The sequence below is a fragment of the Xyrauchen texanus genome, chromosome 44 (assembly GCF_025860055.1).
Source record: "Xyrauchen texanus isolate HMW12.3.18 chromosome 44, RBS_HiC_50CHRs, whole genome shotgun sequence".
NCBI lineage: Eukaryota > Metazoa > Chordata > Actinopteri > Cypriniformes > Catostomidae > Xyrauchen > Xyrauchen texanus.
In genome coordinates, this window is record NC_068319.1 from 9,135,448 (window position 1) to 9,157,435 (window position 21,988).

The following is a 21,988-nucleotide window of genomic DNA, read 5'->3' on the forward strand; positions in this document are numbered from 1 at the left end:
ACATTTCACCAAAAAGTAAGATCTTTGTCCCCATGTGCACTTGCAAACTGTAGTCTGGCTTTTTTGTGGTGGTTTTGGAGCAGTGGCTTCTTTCTTGCTGAGCAAACTTTCAGATTATGTTGATATAGGATTGTTTTACTGTGGATATAGATACTTGTCTACCTTTTTCCTCCAGCATCTAAACATGGTCCTTGCTGTTGTTCTGGGATTGAGAATTTAAGCTGCTTAAAGGCACAGTTAACTTGGTGAATGTAAAATTCTGACCCACTGGAATTGTGATATAGACAATTAAAAGTGAAACAAACAAATGTTGGAACAATTACTTGTCATGCACAAACTAGATGTCCTGAATGACTTGCCAAAACTATAGTTTGCTAATATGAAATCTGGAGTGCTTAAAAAAATGAGATTTAATGACTTCAACCTAAGTGTATGTAAACTTCTGACTTCAACTGTAGGACAATTTAGGGACTCATTCACAACCATTACAAAGCTGTGAACCATATGGATGTAAACTTTTGAACAGGATCATTTGTGCAGATTGCTATTTTGTCTTATCAGATGCATGTTAATATCTGTTATGAAGCTTGTGAAGGGTGGTACTTAAAAAGTATAAGATCTTTTATGTCATATATTTGTATACATTCTGAAAGGGGTGTGTAACCTAGATAAAAGAGGGATGCAACGTTATTCACTCAACTATGGCTCAAAGGGCTCTTTATTATAAATTCAATGTAAACATAGTAGTTTGAGTACTAGAAAAAGCTGTTTATCTGAAGTTAGCTACAAAGCATTGAGCACAAGAACCTTTTTTTTCCCCCTCAGGCCATACACCTCATGAACAGTTAAAACGACCCCCAAGGTCTCTCCACTGTGCAGTACAGTCATTTGAAATCCCTAATTCACTCATAATTATATTTATTTAATATAGCTTGCCTTCTACCATTACATTCCCTTGCACATTACTGTATATCTGTATATAGCTTACAAATTATTTTTGTCTTGTTGTGAATTTCTATATATATTTCAATTCACTTTTTTTATTATCTATGTCTTGTTGTTTTCTTTGTGCACTGGAAGCTTCTGTCACCAAGACAAATTCCTGAGGTGTGCGTAAGCGTACTTGGCAATAAAGTTCTGATTCTCACTCTGTTAAGTCCTGATATTCATATGGTAAGGGACTTTCTTAAGAACTTCCACATTCCAGATTCCACATTTAGATTCCAGATTTCCAGATTGCCTTCACCAGTTGTCTTCAATAAGGCAGATACATGTGTTGATTCAGGAGAAAATGTTTTGTTATTAAACTTATGTGTTATAATTTTGTTACTGATTAAGCACCGATCAAAACATTAATGTCTATTTGTTGCCAGTTGTTGTATTGAGTTGCAAATTCTATGGTGTCAAAATCAAGAATTGCAAGGATATACACCAATTTAATTCACTAAACAATAGTTGGCACCTTTCAGCTTTGGTTTCAGTCATGTAGGTGATATTCCAGTTTAAACACCAGATGGTTTACCTTTCTGGTCTAAAAAAAAAAGAACGAATCTAAAAGCATCTTAATTGGAATACTGTGTTATTGTTCCCGTATGTCAGAAACATAAGTGCTGTTATTACTGCAATGGTCGTGTATCATGTATAATACTAATCCAGATGATGCTGATGTTGTCATCATGTCCTCTTTTTTTATTTTTTTTTTTATTATTTATTGCAGCAAAAGATGTAAAGGCGGATCAGTGAGCAGCTACACTGAGCGACCTGTGCATCCACGCGAGCTCCCTGCCCTTCTTCAGCATGAATGGGGATATGCCTCATGTTCCCATCACCACTCTCGCCGGGATCGCAAGCCTCACTGACCGTAAGTCATGCAAACTTGCAAATTTGTGTTTATGCTTTAAATTTGTAATCAAAAGTTTCCAATAATGAGGGGGAGGATGGATGGGGTTACCATGATATTTGGCTGGTCAGGTGAGCTCAATATGGCAGCCACCATGTGGGTGGGTTAGGTTTGGGTCAACTAATATGACTGGAGTCTTCATCTAATGTGATACATATGCATGCACCTTTAAATGATGGTGTAAATATTCTTGTGGCAGTATATTTCTGTATATATGCTCTAGTGCAATGTAATTAAACTTTCTTGTTGATTTAAGATAAATCTTTTCACACTTCAAGTTGTTAAGACTTGGACTTGATTTGAACAGGCCATAATTTTCTTGTTGCTTGGAACCAAAAAGAGGAAGCTTGAGAACCTTTCCACATCAACTGGCAAGCTGTTATGAGGATTAACTATGAGGATTATGATTTTTGTTTCTTTCTCAGTGTTAAATCAGCTGCCACTCCCCTCCCCTCTCCCTGCCACCACCACTAAGAGCCTTCTGTATAATGGGAGGATCGCAGAGGAGGTCAGCTGTCTGCTGTCCCTGCGGGATGACAACCTTGTGTCCCAGCTGGCCCACAGCCTCAACCAGGTGTCCACCGAACACATGTGGGTATCTCACCTCTGTCTCCTTCCTTCACTACATTATAATCTATTATTAAAATATATTGAGATTTTTCATTTGCAGTCTATAGGCATCTTGAATCACTTGTATTCCTAATTTGTAAGTCTCTTTGCATAAAATATAAATTATTAAATCTAAATGTAATTAGATTTTTTCATTAAAAGAAATGAAAAAAAAAAAAAAGAAATGTTAGGGCTTTGTGAATCTTAGTATTTTGAAAAACTCACAAATAAAGCTTTTCATTCTAGTTATGTACTTACATGAATGTTCAATATTTTAGCAAGCTTATCTGTGTCTCTCATTCTTTATCTCTTTTTCTACATACAGAGAGTTGAAGGACAACTTGGGCAGTGATGACCCAGAAGGAGATGTGCCTCTACTGCTGCAGACGGTGCTGTCCAGGAACCCCAATGTCTTCAGGGAGAAAAGTACGCCCACCCGATATGGGGTTCAGGGCGGTAAGGAGAAGCTCTAGAGCCTCTGTTTCTGCCCCCTGGATTAGAATTACAATTTATAGGCTGTAATTAGTGGCAACATGAGTGATCAGTTTTTTACACATTAAAAGGCTTATGGATTTTTCACATATTGTCTATGCATATTTTGTTGTTTCTTTCTTTGGTCACTTGTTTTTAGAAAGTGAAATTTACCTTATTGCTAGCTCAACAACTAATCTGACAATTTAGAGTCTTTATAACCTCTAGCCAAACAGCATGGCAAAAATGTTTTTTATTTGCCATTTGTATATTAATCACTTCATAATGATTTGTTAATGACACCTTTTGTTGTGTCTATTCTGCTTTGAAGGTTTAATGCAACAGCCAATGATCCCATCATACAAGATGCCTCAGAACTCCATGCATGGAAGCCCGGCATCAAACTACCAGCAAACCACTATAACTCCGAGCCCTCCTAGGTACTGTTCTAGTTTCCTGTTTTTAAATTTTTTTTTTTTTTTAGGTTGGATAAATATTATATCAATGGCAAACAAACATATCTTTAAATGTTATTAAACAAACTGAAATCAGAAGACACTGATTCATCTGATTTGAATCTGTATACTGATCACTTCTACGCTTCCTCTACAGCCGATACGTTCAACCTCAGACGGGTTCTAGTACCAGATACATGCCCCAGCAGAGCAGCCCGGTGCCCAGCCCATATGCTCCACAGAGCCCTGCAGGCTACATGCAGTACAGCCACCCACCCAGCTACTCTCAACACCAACAGATCCAGCAAGGTAATCCTCTTTAAAGCCTCAAGAGGATTGTCACCATTTTCAGTATCTATTGCATAAAACACCTCAAGGTGTTTTAGGTCTTTTAATAAGCCATGTTTATAGTGAATTTTCTTTTCCCCCTTGACTAGCAAAAGACCTAAATGCCTAAAGAGTGGTGGTGGCGTAGTGGGCTAAAGCACTAAACTGTTAAGCAGAACGTTGTCGTTCGATCCCCACAGCCACCACCATTGTGTCCTTGAGCAAGGCACTTAACTCCAGGATGCTCCGGGGTATTGTCCCTGTAATCAGGGCTCTGTAAGTCGCTTTCGATAAAAGCGTCTGCCAAATGCGTAAATGTAAAGACATATCTTCTATTCACTTCATAACGAAGATTGAGATTATGTTTGGAATAGGGCCGGGTATCGCCATCTACTTCATGATTTGATAGACATGCAAAGCACATATATTTTTTGGTTTATTACTTGACTATTGTGAAATATGACAAACCTTCAAATCCAATAGCAGAGATGTTGTGTAAAGACCAAGTGTTATTTTTTTGCTGCAGTTTCTGTATCCAGTCCAATCGTTCCTGGTAGCATGAGAAACATCCATGACAACAAGCTTTCTGGTCAAGTGTCGGGTAACTCCAATCATAATGCAAGACATTGCTCCAGTGATGAGTACATCGGCATTGTCCAGAGACTTGGAAATGATGTGAGTGTTGGTCAACAAGAGTTTTTTTTTTTTTTTTCTCCTCCTCCTTCATCAGGACATCATGTTGTCTATATTTATATTACCTGAATTAGCTTTTCTATTCTTGTTGTCTGTATTTTCACAGGAGAGTGACCCCGGTATGAGAAACGCCTCCTTTCCCGTCTGCTCTCCTGCTGGAAGCGAAGGGACTCCGAAAGGTGGTTTTAAAGTTTTAATTTACAGGGAGCATGCTTTGTGGTCATATTTGTAAATTCAGATATTTACATAAAAATAATTTGCTTTTTCTGCTTGTTGTTTAAATTTCAGTTGGATCTCGACCACCCCTCATTCTCCAATCTCCTCCACCCTATGCCTCTCCAAGAGATGCTGCTCCCGACCTTCTCTTGGACTCGCCGGAGCAGAAAAAGAAGCAAAAAAAATTAATGAAGGAGGAGGGGGGTAAAGGTGCCATGTATGGTATTGTCAGCTCTCCCACTAAAGACTCCACAAAGCTGACAATAAAGTTATCTCGCGTGAAGTCCTCTGAGATGGAGCAGTCAGCTGAACCATTGTCGGGTGTGGAGCATAGCTCAGATGCTGAGAATGAGCTGTCGTGCAATAGCTTGCCGTACCACCGGAACCCCCAGGAACGGCTGGCCGCAGGTCAAGGTCTCCCAGGGGAGCAGTTTGGCTACCAGCAGGTTCCTGTACTACAGAACACTGGTGTACTTGCAGCCAAGCTACCCGGGGTAGTCAGTGGAACCCCCTATGACGAGGCAGAGTTGGATGCTCTGGCTGAAATTGAAAGGATTGAGAGGGAATCCGCTATAGAACGGGAACGCTGCTCTAAAGAAGTTCAAGATAAAGGTCGTGTTCATTTTCATTTTAACACTGATGTGCATGCTTTTGAATAATTTTCATTAAAATTAATTATTCTATGGCATCTTGTATTATTGGTGTTTGCCAAGGCAGGTATCCCCTTTACTATTGCTCAATCTTGGTATTTGGAGTTGCGGCTCATAATCGTGTACCGTTTGTGCTAAAGATGTGAATGATACATTAAATCGTGCAGATTCCTTAGACTATCCTAGAGACTCGGTGGAATTGGGCCAATAAGCAACCTGCTAGAAACCACTTGGAACACCTTAACATCCACATCGCAGAGAGTTTTGCCCTTTTTCTTGAAAAAAGTAGTTTTGAAAATATAAAAATTACATTTTGCATACAGCTTCTTACCTGTGATGTTCTTAACCTATAGACAAACCTTTGAAGAAGAGAAAGCAGGATTCATACCCGCAGGAACCAGGGGCTGCGGGCACCATGGGGACTGCTGGAACACTGGGAGTAGGTGGTGGTTGCAATGCTGGGAACAAACTGTTACCTCAAGAGGCTTGTGCTGCTAGCAACGGAGCCAGTCGGCCTGCCCTGATGGTCAGTATTGACCTGCAACAGGCAGGCAGAGTAGAAGGGCCACTGGACTCCTGTCCTGTTTCTGCAACAGAGGCCCAGCGCTGGCCGGAGGATGGCTCTGAATCCACAGGTGTATTGCGGCTGAAATCAAAGACAGATGGAGAGGTGCAGAGAACAGTGGACGGTCGGCCAGAGGTCATCAAACAGCGAGTGGAAATGCCACTGAAAACCACTTCAGATGGATGGCCAGAGACAACTAAACACAAGCATGACAACCGCAGAGAGATCTCTAACAAAGTGAGTTCAGAAAAGAGATTGGATATCTCAAAGCACAGACATGACGGTAAGCCTGACAAAGTGAGGTCTGAGGGAAAAGGTCATGAAACTTATCGAAAACATGACAGGCGTTCAGAGTCAACTCGAGATGCCAAAGAGGAACGGCATAGAGATCGGGAGAGTGAAAGCTCCAAAATTCGCAGTTCAGACTCATCCAAATCTTCCAGTCGGGTGGAGCATGGCCGAGACAAAGAACGGGTCAAGGATCGGGACAGGGATAAAAAGCGGCAAAGGAATCGAGACAAGGAACGGGAAAAAGGTTTGGAAATGGAACGGGAAAAAGATCTGGACGTGAAACGGGAAAAAGAGCTGGACGTGAAACGGGAAAAAGAGCCGGACGTGAAACGGGAAAAAGAGCTGGACGTGAAACGGGAAAAAGAGCTGGACGTGAAACGGGAAAAAGAGCTGGACGTGAAACGGGAAAAAGATTCGGACGTGGAACAGGAAAAAGATCCGGTCAAGGAGCGGGAAAAAGATCCGGTCAAGGAGCAGGAAAAAGATCCGGGCGAGCGGCGGGAAAAAGATCCGGGCGAGCGGCGGGAAAAAGATCCGGACGAGGAACGGGCCAAGGACAAGGTGAAAGATCGGGCCAAGGACAAGGTGAAAGATCGGGCCAAGGAACGGGGAAAAGATCGGGCCAAGGAACGGGGAAAAGATCGGGACAAGGAACGGGGAAAAGATCGAGACAAGGAACGGGGAAAAGATCGGGACAAAAATAGGGATCGGGAAAAGGTTCGGGACAAGGAACTGGGAAAAGATCGGGACAGAGAAAAGAAGCACCACACAGAATTAACAGAGCACCGGGAGAAACAGTCTCCTGAGCAACGCTTGCAGCCCAACAGTCCACGGGTGAAGCAGGAACCACGTGGAGGAGCAGAATCCAAAACAAAACCAGAGCGACCAGTCCTCAAAACTCCCAACAACAAAGATGAGAAGCGAAGTGGAGACATCAAGAACCGGCTGGATGGACACAAACCATCATCTTCGGACACTAAGAAGGCAGAGTTTCCCAACTACCTGCTGGGTGGCAAGTCAGGTGCATTGAAGAACTTTGTCATTCCCAAGCTGAAACGGGACAAAGATGGAAATGTGTCGTCAGATGCCCAACGTCCTTTAGAGGGATTTCCTGAGCCACGTGTTAAATTAGAAAAACTGAACCTGATCGAAGACCTCAATAGGGGCACTAAACCTGTTGTGGTTCTGCAGAAACTTTCCATTGATGAAGTCCGGAAAATTATCAGTACTTCACACAGGTCAAAATCAGGCAAGAGCAAGTCTTCTTACGGAAAATTATTTGGTAAGTCAGTTATCATACATCGTTAAACTGTCCTACCCAGATGTGATAAGATTCTGTCAACAAGCAATTTGTGTGTCCATACTGAGCGCAAAACTGCTGCATGATGCAGTCCCAGCCAATCAGAACAGTGTATGGAAAAATTCACTCTATTTGCGCACTCTCTCACAACCACTGCACAGCTGAAGACCATAAAACGTAGAACACAAACTTTTAAAAAATTTAATAACTTCTGTGAAGTTTCTTCAGATGCTAAACTTTTTATGGTTTTTCTTGTGGAATTTGAGGGTTTTGTCAGGTAATATCTTAAGTTTCTTAACTTCCACAATCCGTCTCTCCTATGCGTGCCATGTTTAATGTACATGAGTAGCGGGTTTTTGATCAAATTCATTTTAATGTGGGTGGAGCTACCCGGCATGACACTGTTAAAATAGAATCAGCAATCAATGTAGCAACTGGTTAGGACAAAAACTTGCCATCAAAAGAGATACCTTTTGGGCTGAAACCTACTCTGTGCAAATACGTAAATGCTTAGCCTTCTCATTGCAACGCAGGGTCTGGTTGAAAATTCTTAATGTGCGTTCTTGTGGTATCATGACGGGAATGAACTTCAGAACTCAGGGGTGCTATAGTTACCTTCAAACTTTTGAGCCATTAAACTGGATGTGTTATTATTCAGGTATGTTGCTGTAAATATATTGAATTGCACTTGCTTGCTCAGCAAGACTCTCCAAAATGTTGCTCTGCAATGACAGTAGTTGGCTTGTAAGAAAAAAACTTACCATAGAAGTGGACAGTTCACACTAATCGAACCCCTTGTGGCAAAAATGAAAATGCGTTGTGTAATGAATTGCATTCCCGTTCAGACACATTCAGAATGCAACGATGCATAAAATCGAGCTCACGTTGCAAGATGCAGCTGCGTTCGTTCACGTACTTGCGTAGAGCACATTTTGGCCCTTAATCACTTGTTGCTTTATCATGTTCCATCTTGATGATTCAGTGTTTAAGAAACTTTTTCTTGTGCTGGCAGAGATGGAGTCCGGTTTGCCACTTTGTGAGAGGGTGAAAGTGAATAAACGTAGACGCAGCTCCAATAATGAGAAACCCAAGTATGCAGAAGACAGCTCCGATGATAACAGTGACTCTGTTGAATGTAAGTAAATATTCTAGATCTAATGTTGCTTTTACACTTGCCATGTTTGTATGAAACCGAATCAGAGTTTGCTTGTCCCCCTCCCCCTGCCCTTCCTAGTCTGTTTTCACACTTTTTGTTCCATGGTATATTTGTGAATGATTTCATCAGCGATCGGAGGTTCTTCTGAAACCTGTTTAATGACACCTGGCAGCAAAGCTTGAAAACTGAAAGTTAGAAATGAAAAACAATGTTTGATTTGCTTTGCTTTTGTTTATTTGACTAAATTTATTTATTTGAATTAACAGATTGCCATTGTTTTTTCCATTGAATATTTCTGTCTTCCTCTCTGGCATTTAGTGGCCCCGAAACGTTCAAAAAAGGACAGAGACAGAACATGGCAATTTGAAGAAAAGGATCGGAGGGGTTCTGGAGATCACCGGCGGGGCAGCGTTCACCAAGACAGTCGGAAAAGTTCAGGCAGTCGATACAGAGAACGCAGTCCTGAAGACTCTGACGAAGATTCACCCCCTCCAAGCCTGAGTGACCGTGAGTTATCCATCAGTTAGACATGTTGAATTCAAAGGCATAGTTCACCCAAAAATGTCAATTCTGTCTTTTACTCATCCACATGTTGTTCCAAACACGTATGACTGGCTTGCTTCTGTGAAACACAAAAGGAGATGCTTTCCAGAATTGTTAGTCTCAGTCACCATTCATTTTTATTATATGGAAGAAAGAAAAAAAAATACAATGAAAGGGAATGGTCACTGGGGCTAACATTCTACCTAACATCAGCAATGGCATATGTTTCATTGCTGATGTTGGTAGTTGTTTGCTTCATCAAATAGTATGACTAGTGGAAATCGCATAACTCTGATGTTTGACACATGAACTCTTACATCTTTCAACACTAGTTGCCAGAAAGTTAAAGAAGAAGGAAAAGCTGAAAAAGAGGAAAGCTTACGAGCCCAAACTGACTCAGGACGGTACGTCTGGAATTTGTAATTGGTTTAAAGTTTTCCTGAGGTACCGAGATCTTTACTAATCTACCTTTGACCCACAGAAATGATGGACTCATCCACGTTTAAAAGATTTTCCACCAGTATCGACAACATTCTTGAAAACCTAGAGGATATGGATTTGACATCATTAGGTATATGTGCAAATGAAAAAGGATATGATGTATTTCTGGAGAAATTAAGAGTGTGCTTGCATATACTGAACATGAACATTACATACTGAAAGTACTATTGAAGAATGTTATAGAGGAACACTTATATTTTTCTAACGAAGTTGTTTTTCTTTTGCTGTTTCTTCTCTACAACAGCGGATAATGATGAGATCCCTCAAGAGCTGCTGCTGGGAAAACATCAGTTCTCAGAATTAAGCAGTGAATCAGCCAAAATAAAGGCCATGGGCATCATGCATAAGGTAGGCACAGGATCTCTTCTGTCAACTGGAGTGGGTGGAAGTCAGCTTTGAAGGCAATGCTTTTGGTTTGTTAGGCTGTTTTGACTGTGTTTAGAGGGTGTGTACACTGAATTTTGGAGCTGATCTCTCAAAGTATAGAGAAAATCTGATTTCTATTTGTTGCGCTGCATCTAGCATTTTTTTTTTAGCACAAGAATGCATTGGTGTTTATTATTATTATTATAATAATTGGTTTGAAAGCCCCCTTAGACATGAACTGTTTAAGCAATAGATGTTCTTGTCTTTAGATATGTCTTTTTAGTTCACGTTCAACTTTATGGCAAGAGGACAATGGTAGCTTTTTGATGAGAATCAATAATGTCATTTTTTCAGTGCAATAAGTGTACAAGATTGTATTAAGATTGCTGAGGCTCATATTGATTTACTCACTACTTTCTCCTCAGATTCCATCTGATAAGTTGGTTAAGGTCCAGGGTATTTTGGAAAAAAACATTCAGGATGGTGCAAAGCTCTCCACACTCCTAAACCATGTAAGTATCAGTGTGTTTTTTTTTTTTTAATGGCAGAATATCCATGTGGTAGACTCTCAGTGTGAGGTTTCCTCTCTTCGTGATTTCAGGACAATGACAGGGATGACGAGGAGCGTTTGTGGCGTGACCTCATCATGGAACGTGTCACCAAATCTGCTGATGCTTGTCTGATGGCTCTTAACATCATGACTTCTGCACGAATGCCCAAGGCCGTTTACATTGAGGATGTTATCGAGAGGGTCTTACAGTACACCAAGTTTCATCTGCAGAACACCCTATACCCGCAGTATGACTCTGTCTACAGGGTGAAACCTCATGGAGGTCAGTCCTATACCTTAATATACTGTTCAATCCATGCTCTTTGCAACAAAGACTCAAATATATGTACCCTCAGTCCAGGGTTCCTATCAAGGTATTTGGAAATTGTGAAGTCTTATTCACTTTTCAACACTTTCACTTCCAAAAAAATGGAAGTTCATTGATCAAAAGGTGTAACCCTGTTACTAATTCAGTTTTTGCCCTAACCTGGCAGAACAGTCAACAATATTGCAGTCGCTTGGTTTTAATTTGGTTTGGTAGCCTTGCTCACAGTGAAATCTCATTTGTCCAAAATCCCACTCCAATTTAACATCACATTAGAGGTGTCAAAATTAACATGATAACATGAAAAAGTTGAATGCGTTATTTTTTTTTTTTAGTCGTGATTAATGTATTTACCATTAATAAAGCATAAACCAGCCAAAACACTGGTGGGACTGGGGCGGAACCACTGACGCGCACAACAGTGATGGAATGCTATTTGTATAGCAAGTACTTTTTAGTAAAGCAAGTATTTGCAGCCTGTGTAAGGCACAATTTAATTACCTCAGCAGCAGGTCAAGTCTTAATTATCAAGACGCAGAATTCATTGTTGTCTGGACTGTTTTTTCATGAGGAGATCAAAGCGGCAATTGACGCTAGCATTGACACCCTGACACGAATCATGAAAGCAGCTTCAAGATTGCTGAAGGAAAGCAAATAGCAACAGTCTGCTGGCTGATTACCATAATATTGTGGAAGATAAGATTTTATGAGATTTATTGCTGATTGCAATTAATATGCAACCTATGTGGGAACTAATTATTTCAATTTGTCAACCTCCCACTTAGACTTTGGGAAACATTCAATGTTATGTGAATTAGTGCTATCTTAATACTGCGGAAGGCTTTGTTTGGAAAATGTCAAATTTCACTTTCACAAAGTCAGCACTTTCAAAATCTGCAATTAATCGTGATTACCTTTGAATAATTATGCAATTTTAATCGATTGACAGCACCATGTCATACATTTAGATTATCTGTGATTTACATTCACTGTACTTCACAGAATATTTGACACTGGAAAGATGATAGTACGATGTTAGGACAAGTGAAAAGAGTATTTTATGATGTGCATGTGTGGTATATGTCATCACAGCAGATTCTCCGATTCGCTCTTGCTCTGTTGCAGGTGGAACACTGAGCTCGAAAGCCAAGCGAGCAAAAGGCTCGACGCACAAGCAGAGAGTTACTGTCATGCTCTACAATAAAGTTTGTGACGTTATCATTAACCTGTCTGAACTCCTGGAGATTCAACTGTTGACTGACACGACCATACTCCAGGTGAGAATCTAGTACTTCAGAACTATTGTCCCATCCTAAATGACACCATCAACACTATGTGGGTCCTTCTTTGAATCCACACAAACTCCATCCACTATGATTGGTCAAACTAAGGTTTGCATGACTACTCATTTTTACAGCTAGTTGTCATGTCAGTGTTTACCATATACAAATGACTTGCCATAAGCTTTGCAGGTTCAGCTGTTTTGCTGTTTCTGGCCAGTCCAAAGCTGTGTTGATAGGGGGTTTGTGAGTGGATTCAATGTCCATGCTGCTGAGATGATCTGAATGAGACATAAAAGCATGTATAATCATGCATCTCCATTGCAAGATTCATGATGTTTGCATTATCATCAACTCGCTTATAGTTTCAGACTTCAGTTTCGCCTGATTAGTTTCACGGTAGTATGCAGGAACTTTGTCTTAAAAATTATTGAACGCACCAAAATAAAAGCCACAAGGCTGAAAGTCCAGATTAAGTCTGTCATTTATGCCATAGCCAGGCTCTGTCTATCAATCACAAAATTCCTATTATCTTTGTCTCCCTCTTTGCAGGTTTCATCTCTGGGCATCACTCCATTCTTTGTAGAGAATGTGAGTGAGCTGCAGCTTTGTGCCATTAAACTAGTGACTGCTGTAAGTACCTATTCACTTCAGCTTTTTCAGTGCTGTACTGAGCAAACTTTCGAACACTGTTGTGCTGTGCGGTTCCCAGGTGTTCTCCAGATACGAGAAACACAGGCAGCTGATCCTGGAGGAGATCTTCACCTCTCTCGCCAGACTGCCCACCAGCAAGAGAAACTTGAGGAACTTCAGGTAGCTGCTCCATTGTAGTCTGCTATTTGTGTCAATGGTACTTTAGAGTAAGTAGATTTACTCTATTGTGTGTTCAGACTGAATAGCAGTGATGTGGACGGGGAGCCCATGTACATTCAGATGGTGACGGCTCTTGTTCTGCAGCTCATTCAATGTGTGGTCCATCTGCCTTCTGATAAAGACATTGATGATGAGAATGACAGGAAGGTAAGGGTTTGTGTTATCAGCATGGTTCAAAACCTTAGATTTCAGTGGTGACACTGTTGCAAATATAAACACTTGTCCATATGTAAATATGCTTATCCTGCCTCCAAATCCATTGTTTTAAACTGAGATTGATGTGCTGAACTGCACTTCAAAAGCTGAGCTACTTTTAACATGATGGGTCTTAACAATGTAGTGATCATGTCAAGAGATACTGGGGGGACGAGTCATACCATAATGGCCAAAGATGTCCATCTAGCGGAGGGCTACATGATACGTGGGCTTTCGAGGCATCTAGCTGATATATATATATATAAAACGTATATATATATATATATATAAACTTTTATATATATATAAAACTGGATCACTGGCTCAATGTTAAACTGCCAACAGGAGGTGAAGCTACGGAAGTGTTCGATGGCCATCTTAGTATGCCCAAACTGCCATAGAGCATCAATGACTGACAGGTGAAAACACCCCCGTTTCACTATCTCCGACCTGCGGATATGACTGTTACATTTCACCCTCTAGTGACAATCATGTTTAATTAGCTGTTATGGATAATATTCGTTACAAGAGAGAAGATATACGGTGATCGCGATGTCAGAGCATTCCGGGTGTTCACGCTTATCAGTACAGCACAACGATCACCAAAGGAGGATCTAAAATGCCTGGGATTTGCCTGTTTTCATATTGAAGTGCTCGCTGTAGTCATACATGGATATGTCATAAATTACGTGTTTGTTTGCCATTTTAAATCTAGTGTATCAGTTTAATTTTAACCAGATTTGCGTGTCTCCCTCAGGCGCTGCGCTGATAGAGAGAGAGAGAGAGAGAGAGAGCGAGCGAGCGTGTGCGCTCTTATTCAAGTGACCGTGAGAAATGGGGACTTTTTTTTGATGAAAACCTAAACAAGTAACTCTGAACAAACACTTCAATGTTATAAGTCTGATAATGTTTTTGTATCTTACCTCAGTTTCAGTGAACTGTAAATTCATCTGATCTGTTCGCCGATGAAGTTTGTTAGAGGTGGACATTGTTTGATTCGTATATACATAACTCGCTCTGGCCTTCAAGAAACAGGACACATTCCCGACTTCTTCAAATAAATTAATAATTACATGTGTAGGACGTTTGTGTTGTACGGATGTACATGCAAATTTCAGATATAAAATCGTGATTGAATGATTGTTTACTCACTGAAATGAGATGATTTCCTATTAAGTCAAAGGACATTGGAATGTTTGGGCATAGCAATATGGCAGCGCAGTGGCTTCACTGATATGATGTCACGAGCAATCCAGTACTCTCTCTCTCTCCTCTCTCTCTCTCTCTCTCTCTCTCTCTCTCTCTATATATATATATATATATGACGGTTACATTTATGTATCTCTATATTATATATCTTTTATATTATCCATATATATCTCTCAGTGGGGCAGTGTTATGATTTCATCAACAAAAATATAGTAATCTGCAAAAGGGTGTAACGAATGAAATGAACAACAAAGAATTCCTGAGGAGAGCTGATGTTAAATGAGAGTGGCGGTCAATCTGCACACGCATAGAAGTGGTATGTGCGTACACGCACGGCCTGTCAATCAAACATGCGCAATCTCAGTCTCACTTGAAAGTCACTCATCTGTACAAATCTAATATGAGATATATGCTTGTCATGACAACAGTCATAACAGAACAACAGTTAAAAAGAATAGTATCTCAGAGGAGTGATGTAGAACACTCATGGTGTTTATTAGTTGAAAGTGTCTTTGACAATGACTGAACAAAACACATCATATCAGTTTTCTATTTTGAAATGAATGTGGTTGAAAGTTACTTAAAATTAACACCAAAACATTTGAATGTAACTGTTACAAATTTATAGGCTATTTATAATGTATAAAACAATAAAATCATATAGAATAATTTTACTCTAAAAAAAGGTTTACTATAAAAATTTATCATTGTGTGTATGTATATATGTGTATTATTGCAATTATTGTCAAACACGATATGTGCTTATGAGATAATTTGGTCAGAAAACTAAACAAATGTAGGTTAATTTACATTCTTTGGTGTGATTTTAAAAGTTCTGATGTTTAATATACATTTTCTTTATTTCAGGTTGATTGGGATGTTCTAATCACAAACTCCTATGAAACTGCAATGAGAACAGCACAAAACTTCCTCTCTGTGTTTCTCAAAAAGTAAGATCTCTGTTTTTAAAATGCAACACAGAAAACTCAGCCCCTACTATTCCAGCCACAGACATAACACTTTTATCAGTAAATGATGTCTCTGGCTTGAATTAATTATTATGGATTTAATTAATTATTTGTATTTATTTTATTTTGTATCTTTTTTTTTTTTTTTTAAGGTGTGGCAGTAAGCAGGGTGAGGATGACTACAGGCCACTGTTTGAGAACTTTATCCAGGACCTTCTGTCCACGGTTAATAAACCTGATTGGCCAGCTGCTGAACTGCTATTGAGCCTTCTGGGAAGGTTACTGGTGAGTTTCAGTTTGATATTTGAAGGCAAATATTTGCAGTTTAGACAGGAGGACAAATTATTTACCAGTGATTAAAACTCTGACTTTCCTGTTCATAGGTTCACCAGTTCAGTAATAAACAGACAGAGATGGCTCTGAGAGTGGCGTCTTTGGATTATCTGGGCACAGTGGCTGCCCGTCTTCGCAAGGATGCAGTTACCAGCAAAATGGACCAACGCTCCATAGACCGCATTCTTGGAGAGGTAACAGCAGACTCTGCCATCTGTTTCAATCTGTGTTGCCTGGCTAAATCACTCCTAGTGCTGAATGAAACTGATATTAATGCTTAATTTTGTGTTTGACAGAGCTCTGGTAGTGATGAGGTTCAGCAGCTGCAGAAGGCTCTGTTGAATTACCTGGATGAGAATGTGGAGACTGATCCATCTCTGTTGGTGAGAACCCAAAGAATTTAGTGACCAACAAAAAGTACCACTTCATAACATCACACATGGTTTGAACTATAGTGGACAACCAAGATGAGTTTTGCCCTGGTTGCAATTTATTCAATAATTTCGTGAAAATTAGTTCAGAAAATATTTATGTTCAGTTTTTTTATAGTTGCTGTCACAAAGAATTTTATCCGAATTATACTTTGGGCTTCATCCTCAACAGTTTGCACGCAAGTTCTACATTGCACAATGGTTCAGGGACACCAGCACGGAGACGGAGAAAGCCATAAAATCACAGAGGGACGATGACTCATCTGACGGGCCACACTATACCAAGGAAGTTGAGACTACCAGTGAGATCTTGCAGAAAGCTGAAGCACGCAAGAAGTTCCTCCGGTCTGTTATCAAGACCACACCGTCAAAGTTCAGCAGTCTGAGGTACAAACATAAGCAGATTTTGTCTCACTTTCAGCAATTTTGTTGTTTACCATGACTTTCTAATTTTGTAACTGCTTGTGTGTATTCACATCTTATATTTGGTGTTATTTTGACACCTGTTTGTTTTTCTACAGAGCAAATTCTGATACTGTGGACTATGAGGACTCGTGTCTTATTGTGCGATATCTGGCCTCCATGAGGCCGTTTGCACAGAGCTTTGATATTTATCTCACACAGGTCAGAGCTCTTACGATTTTACTGTTCTTATACAGAAGTACTTATACAGTGAAAATAACATGTCCCTGGGTTTGTCTTTAGATCTTGAGAGTTCTTGGGGAAAGTGCCATCGCAGTCAGAACAAAAGCGATGAAGTGTCTTTCAGAAGTGGTCGCAGTGGATCCAAGCATTCTTGCTAGGGTGAACACAGTTTCTCAATCATTTAAAGAAATCTGTCTCTTTTAGTGTTCTCATTTACATTTTTGGGACCCACTTTATATTTGGTGTCTTTAACTACTATGTACTTTTGAAAGCATTTGATACAATGTACTTATTATGTACATATTGCATTTTACTTGCATTTAAAGTACCTACATTTAATTACAGCTATAGTTATATCGTTAACCCTAAAACTAACCCAAGCCTTACCCTAAACCCTAACCCTTACCTTTACCCTACTCCTTAACCTACTCATACCTCAACCTCAGTAGCAGAAAATTTGAATCTTGTGAGAATTTTGAAGAACAAGTAGTTACATAATAAGTACATTGTATTTTAATTTTAGTATATAGTAGTTGAAGAAACCAAATAGAAAGTTTTTTTTAAACTTGTTGGCGTAAATGCCCTGGAGTGAAGTATTATAACAGTGTTGTCTGTGTGCAGCTGGACATGCAGCGGGGTGTTCACGGCCGTCTGATGGATAATTCCACCAGTGTGAGAGAAGCTGCAGTGGAGCTGCTGGGCCGGTTTGTACTGAGTCGCCCACAGCTAACAGAACAGTACTATGACATGCTGATCGAGCGGATCTTGGTTTGTGCCTCCTCTTTGCACACACCTAGCTGTTGTTATATCAGAACATACGTGTCAGCATAGTCTTATCTGTAGCATGTTCACAGTTTATAGAATTAGAGATTCAGCTAAGCAGAAAGATTTAAAGCATTCAGTAATAAAGTTAATATTCTCACTGTTGTGAGAACAGTGTGAAAAAATAGTTACACTCTACCAGTGTTGAGTGTAATCTGATTACAAACTAATTAGTTACTGTAATCTAATGTAGTGTAACATAACATTTTAAATTCTTGTAATCAGATTACAGTTACTGACTTTCAAGTACATTATAGATTTATGGCTATTTCGTATATATTATTTATTTAGAATACATGAATTGTGGCCACGCAAGGAGGCATTGTGAAGGAGAAATGCGAGGAGCTGAGTGTATGACTTGTGTGTAACAATGAACAAGAAAGAAATATAAACATTATTTTTAATTTGTTGAGTAGAAAAGTATTTTAGAAAGTAACTTAAAAATAAAGAAATTAGTAATGTGATTACTTTTCCAGTGAAGTAATTAGTAAAGTAATCTGATTATTTGTTTTAAGAGAAATATAGTCATTTGTAGTGGATTACAGTTTTTAAGTATTTTACCCAACAATGCTCTCTACTTTCTAATTTTGAGTAGGAAAGTTAAACTTTCTGTAAACCTTTGCCTTTTAATTGAAACAAGTTTATTAGCTACAATGTTGATTAGTATTATAGGTTTAGCACATTGGATTTCAGGGTTTTTTTGTAAGTAAGAGAACTGCTTGTTATGAGAGCATTTTGGCTGATTTGTGCTAAAAACATGTTTTCTTCAGGACACAGGCATCAGTGTTAGGAAAAGGGTTATTAAAATCCTTCGAGACATTTGTCTGGAGCAGCCCACCTTCATCAAGGTCACAGAGATGTGTGTAAAGATGATCAGGAGAGTCAATGATGAAGAAGGCATCAAGGCGAGTAATTTTTTTACTTCTGTATTTTAGGAATCGCATCTAATTTACTAATTTCTAAAATAGGGTTCTGATTTCGTTTTTATTCCCACAAAAAAACATCACGCTTTAATTTATTTGATTCTAAGCTTTATTGTGCTGCTTTGTTAGAACCCTTTTTTATGATATCTTTTACAGAAATTGGTGAATGAGACATTTCAGAAGCTGTGGTTCACCCCAACCCCTAATCATGATAAAGAGGCCATGACTCGCAAGATTCTCAACATCACAGATGTGGTAAGGATGTAGAAATGTAGGGGGTAGAATACATCTGACTTAATGACATGCTCTAAAAGGTCTTGTGATGTCTCTCTCAGGTGTCTGCATGCAAGGATTCTGGATACGACTGGTTTGAGCAGCTACTTCAGAACGTGAGTTTCCATCTAAGCGGTTCATGGACACTTTTGATTGGTCATCCCAATACTCCATATATAACACACACACTTAATAACAATTACAACATCTTTGTGACATGGGACAAAATGTGTCCTACAACTTTACATGCCATTAGTTTTTAAAATGGCAAAATTTCCACTTTGAAATCAATAAGAAATGATCACTAGAATGCTCTCAAGACAAGTTAAGCTCAATCGACGGCATTTGATTGCCACAAAAACGAATTTCAACTCATCCAATATTTTTCAAAATAAAACGAAAAGAGGCAAAAATCAGTTACAGTGAGGCACTTACAATGGAAGTAAATTGGGCCAATTTTTGGAGGGTTTAAAGGCAGGAATGTGAAGCTTATAATTTTATAAAAGTATTTACATTAATTCTGTTAAAATTTGTGTATTATTTGAGCTGTAAAGTCATTTTAAGGTTTGATGATCTTGCATCACCATGGCAACAAAGTTGCCGACGAAGTCCTTTAACCACCAAAAGGTTAGTAAGTGATTTTATCACACTAAAATCACATTTACACACATCGGTAGCGTCTTGTGGCTATACTTTTGAAATGTTTACGGACTGGCCCTGTTCACTTCAACTGTAAGTGTCTTACTTTAACCCAGATTGTTCCGTTTTTTTAAAGAAAAGGGAGGGAGGGGCAAGTCAACTTATTTTTGTGGTAATCAGTGTTATGCCACAAATGCTGTTGATTGATCTTAACCTGTATTGAACCCAGAATATTCCTTTTACACAACAATCTTTGTTGCTCATGTCGCCGAAAATCTGCCACCTGCTGTTGCTTTGTTGCTGGATGTCACTGACGCTGTGTGAAAGCCCCTTTAACTCATGATTTCATCTATGTTGTTCCCAGTTGCTGAAATCAGAGGAGGACGCCTCGTACAAACCAGCCAGGAAGGCTTGTTCTCAGCTGGTGGACAGTCTAGTGGAGCACATTGTCAAATATGAGGAGTCTCTCGCTGGTAAGGCTTTAATGGAATTACATTACTTGATCATGAAACAACAGTTTTGTATTTGCTGGGCATCTGGTTAGTTCTTCTGTCTTGTTGCAATGCAGACTGTGAAAGTAAGGGAGTGACATCAAATCGCCTGGTGGCCTCTATCACCACACTGTACCTGTTCAGTAAGATTCGACCGCAGCTGTTGGTGAAACACGCCATTACTATGCAGCCCTACCTGACCACCAAGTGTAACGTAAGTATGCTAAAGGGAAACTGACCCTTTGCTAAGTCCAGCCTTAATAAGGTAACTGACCAATCCCTGACAATCTGGTAAGTTTGACCAGTTACTGGCCAGTTACAAAAAGGTAACTGACCAGTAACGCATAATTATCAGATAAGCTTTTGCTCTTTTCGAATGCAAGTCTATGGAAGTCCTTTTAAACAAATTTGTCACAACATTTTAACGACTGATTGAAAGATTTTTTGGTAATATTGCTCTTAATGGATGCATCAAATTAATTATATTGGACGATCTGTAAAGCCTGTAAAGTCTGAGTGAGCAACTGTTTCCAAAGGAGGTGGAGCTTAGAACAAATCAGGATATATTCCATTAAATGGTGTCATACTGTCATCTAGTGGCTAGTGAGTGAAAGTGCTTGTGGTTCCAGGGCTTTCAGTTGTACAGTTGGTTGAAAACTGTCCTTTGTGTGTTTTTATTCAGACTCAGAGTGATTTCATGGTGATCTGTAATGTGGCTAAAATCCTGGAACTTGTTGTTCCTCTGATGGACCATCCGAGTGAAAACTTTCTCACCACTATTGAAGAAGACCTGATGAAACTTATCTTCAAATACGGCATGACGGTCAGTTGAACTCTTAAAAATCACCAGCTCTGATGTCCGGTAGTTTGTACACTAAGAGCTTCAAGGTGCTGTCTGTCTTGTATTCCACAGGTTGTGCAGCACTGTGTGAGCTGTCTCGGTGCAGTGGTCAACAAGGTCACCCATAACTACAAGTTCGTCTGGGCTTGTTTTAACAGATACTACGGTCAGTAGATTTAATTTAAGACTAAGCAACGATATATAACTTTTGGATAATACTGATTATGTTAAAGGAATATTCCAGGTTCAATACAAGTTAAGCTCAATCAACAGCATTTGTGGGATAATATTGATTACAACATAAATTAATTTTGACTCGTCCCTCCTTTAAAAAAAGCACAAATCTGTGTTACAGTGAGACACAGTGGAAGTAAATGAGGCCAATCCACAAATGTTAAAATACTATTTAAAAAGTATCTCCACAAGACAAACAATATGCGTGTATTGTGATAAAATTGTTTACTAACTTTTTCTGTGTTAAGGTATAGCCAATTTTACAACTTTGTTGTCATGACGATGTAATGTCAACAAACCCTAAAATACTTTTTTTTTTTTTTTTTATGATGATTTAAATAACTTAATAGCTTACATAATACATGAGTTTTAACAAGTATTAATATGATCTTTTATAAAATGATAAACTTCAAATTTCACAGTTTTTCCTGTTTTTTGTGGGGGTTTTTTTTTACAGCATTCACACTAAAGTTATCTTAATTTTTCTTAATTTTAGATGCTGAAATCAGCTGTCAACTTTAAAACCATACGCTAGAAATATTGATGACTGTGTAGGACTTTGAACGCTTTAAAATTACTATGCTTTTTAACTTAAAATTAAAATAAGCAAAAAATAAATAAATAACCTGATATTTGCTTCCAGTATTGGATTAAGTTGATGCTGATAATTAAATTATTATATATCTTTTATATATAAAATCATTACAAGTCTTTACAATTTAATCTTTAAAATTTATGAAATAATTATAGGTATTATTTTAATTATTCATAAGTTAATATTAATGGTCTATGTAATTATACATAAAATCATTGGATCCCTAAAACACATTTATTAGTAACTCTTCAGAAATCTTTTCTTCTGTTAATATTTCTCCTTTAAACATAATGTTATTTATGGCTAAAATTTGTTTTC

At 38.9% G+C, this 21,988-nt stretch overlaps 1 protein-coding gene across 2 annotated transcripts in view; it reads left to right on the top strand.

Moving 5' to 3' along the window:
• The window catches only part of nipblb (NIPBL cohesin loading factor b), a 34,965-nt gene that overhangs the window by 5,531 nt on the left and 7,446 nt on the right, over window positions 1-21,988 (top strand). The window contains exons 2-36 of one of the 2 annotated variants that reach the window (XM_052117149.1): window positions 1,718-1,861; window positions 2,326-2,491; window positions 2,835-2,965; window positions 3,312-3,420; window positions 3,593-3,744; window positions 4,289-4,437; window positions 4,562-4,634; window positions 4,744-5,283; window positions 5,675-7,459; window positions 8,490-8,612; window positions 8,952-9,140; window positions 9,509-9,580; window positions 9,658-9,747; window positions 9,922-10,025; window positions 10,469-10,555; window positions 10,645-10,876; window positions 12,044-12,195; window positions 12,751-12,831; window positions 12,911-13,011; window positions 13,089-13,218; window positions 15,343-15,425; window positions 15,596-15,728; window positions 15,827-15,970; window positions 16,073-16,159; window positions 16,380-16,594; window positions 16,729-16,831; window positions 16,913-17,011; window positions 17,474-17,620; window positions 18,445-18,579; window positions 18,754-18,852; window positions 18,933-18,986; window positions 19,874-19,982; window positions 20,078-20,214; window positions 20,683-20,823; window positions 20,914-21,007. In XM_052117149.1, coding sequence (XP_051973109.1) covers window positions 1,798-1,861; window positions 2,326-2,491; window positions 2,835-2,965; window positions 3,312-3,420; window positions 3,593-3,744; window positions 4,289-4,437; window positions 4,562-4,634; window positions 4,744-5,283; window positions 5,675-7,459; window positions 8,490-8,612; window positions 8,952-9,140; window positions 9,509-9,580; window positions 9,658-9,747; window positions 9,922-10,025; window positions 10,469-10,555; window positions 10,645-10,876; window positions 12,044-12,195; window positions 12,751-12,831; window positions 12,911-13,011; window positions 13,089-13,218; window positions 15,343-15,425; window positions 15,596-15,728; window positions 15,827-15,970; window positions 16,073-16,159; window positions 16,380-16,594; window positions 16,729-16,831; window positions 16,913-17,011; window positions 17,474-17,620; window positions 18,445-18,579; window positions 18,754-18,852; window positions 18,933-18,986; window positions 19,874-19,982; window positions 20,078-20,214; window positions 20,683-20,823; window positions 20,914-21,007 — 6,310 coding nt within the window. In that variant the 5' untranslated portion in view covers window positions 1,718-1,797. The remainder of the gene's footprint in view (window positions 1-1,717; window positions 1,862-2,325; window positions 2,492-2,834; window positions 2,966-3,311; window positions 3,421-3,592; window positions 3,745-4,288; window positions 4,438-4,561; window positions 4,635-4,743; window positions 5,284-5,674; window positions 7,460-8,489; window positions 8,613-8,951; window positions 9,141-9,508; window positions 9,581-9,657; window positions 9,748-9,921; window positions 10,026-10,468; window positions 10,556-10,644; window positions 10,877-12,043; window positions 12,196-12,750; window positions 12,832-12,910; window positions 13,012-13,088; window positions 13,219-15,342; window positions 15,426-15,595; window positions 15,729-15,826; window positions 15,971-16,072; window positions 16,160-16,379; window positions 16,595-16,728; window positions 16,832-16,912; window positions 17,012-17,473; window positions 17,621-18,444; window positions 18,580-18,753; window positions 18,853-18,932; window positions 18,987-19,873; window positions 19,983-20,077; window positions 20,215-20,682; window positions 20,824-20,913; window positions 21,008-21,988) is intronic. The other variant, XM_052117150.1, reaches the window with a different exon arrangement.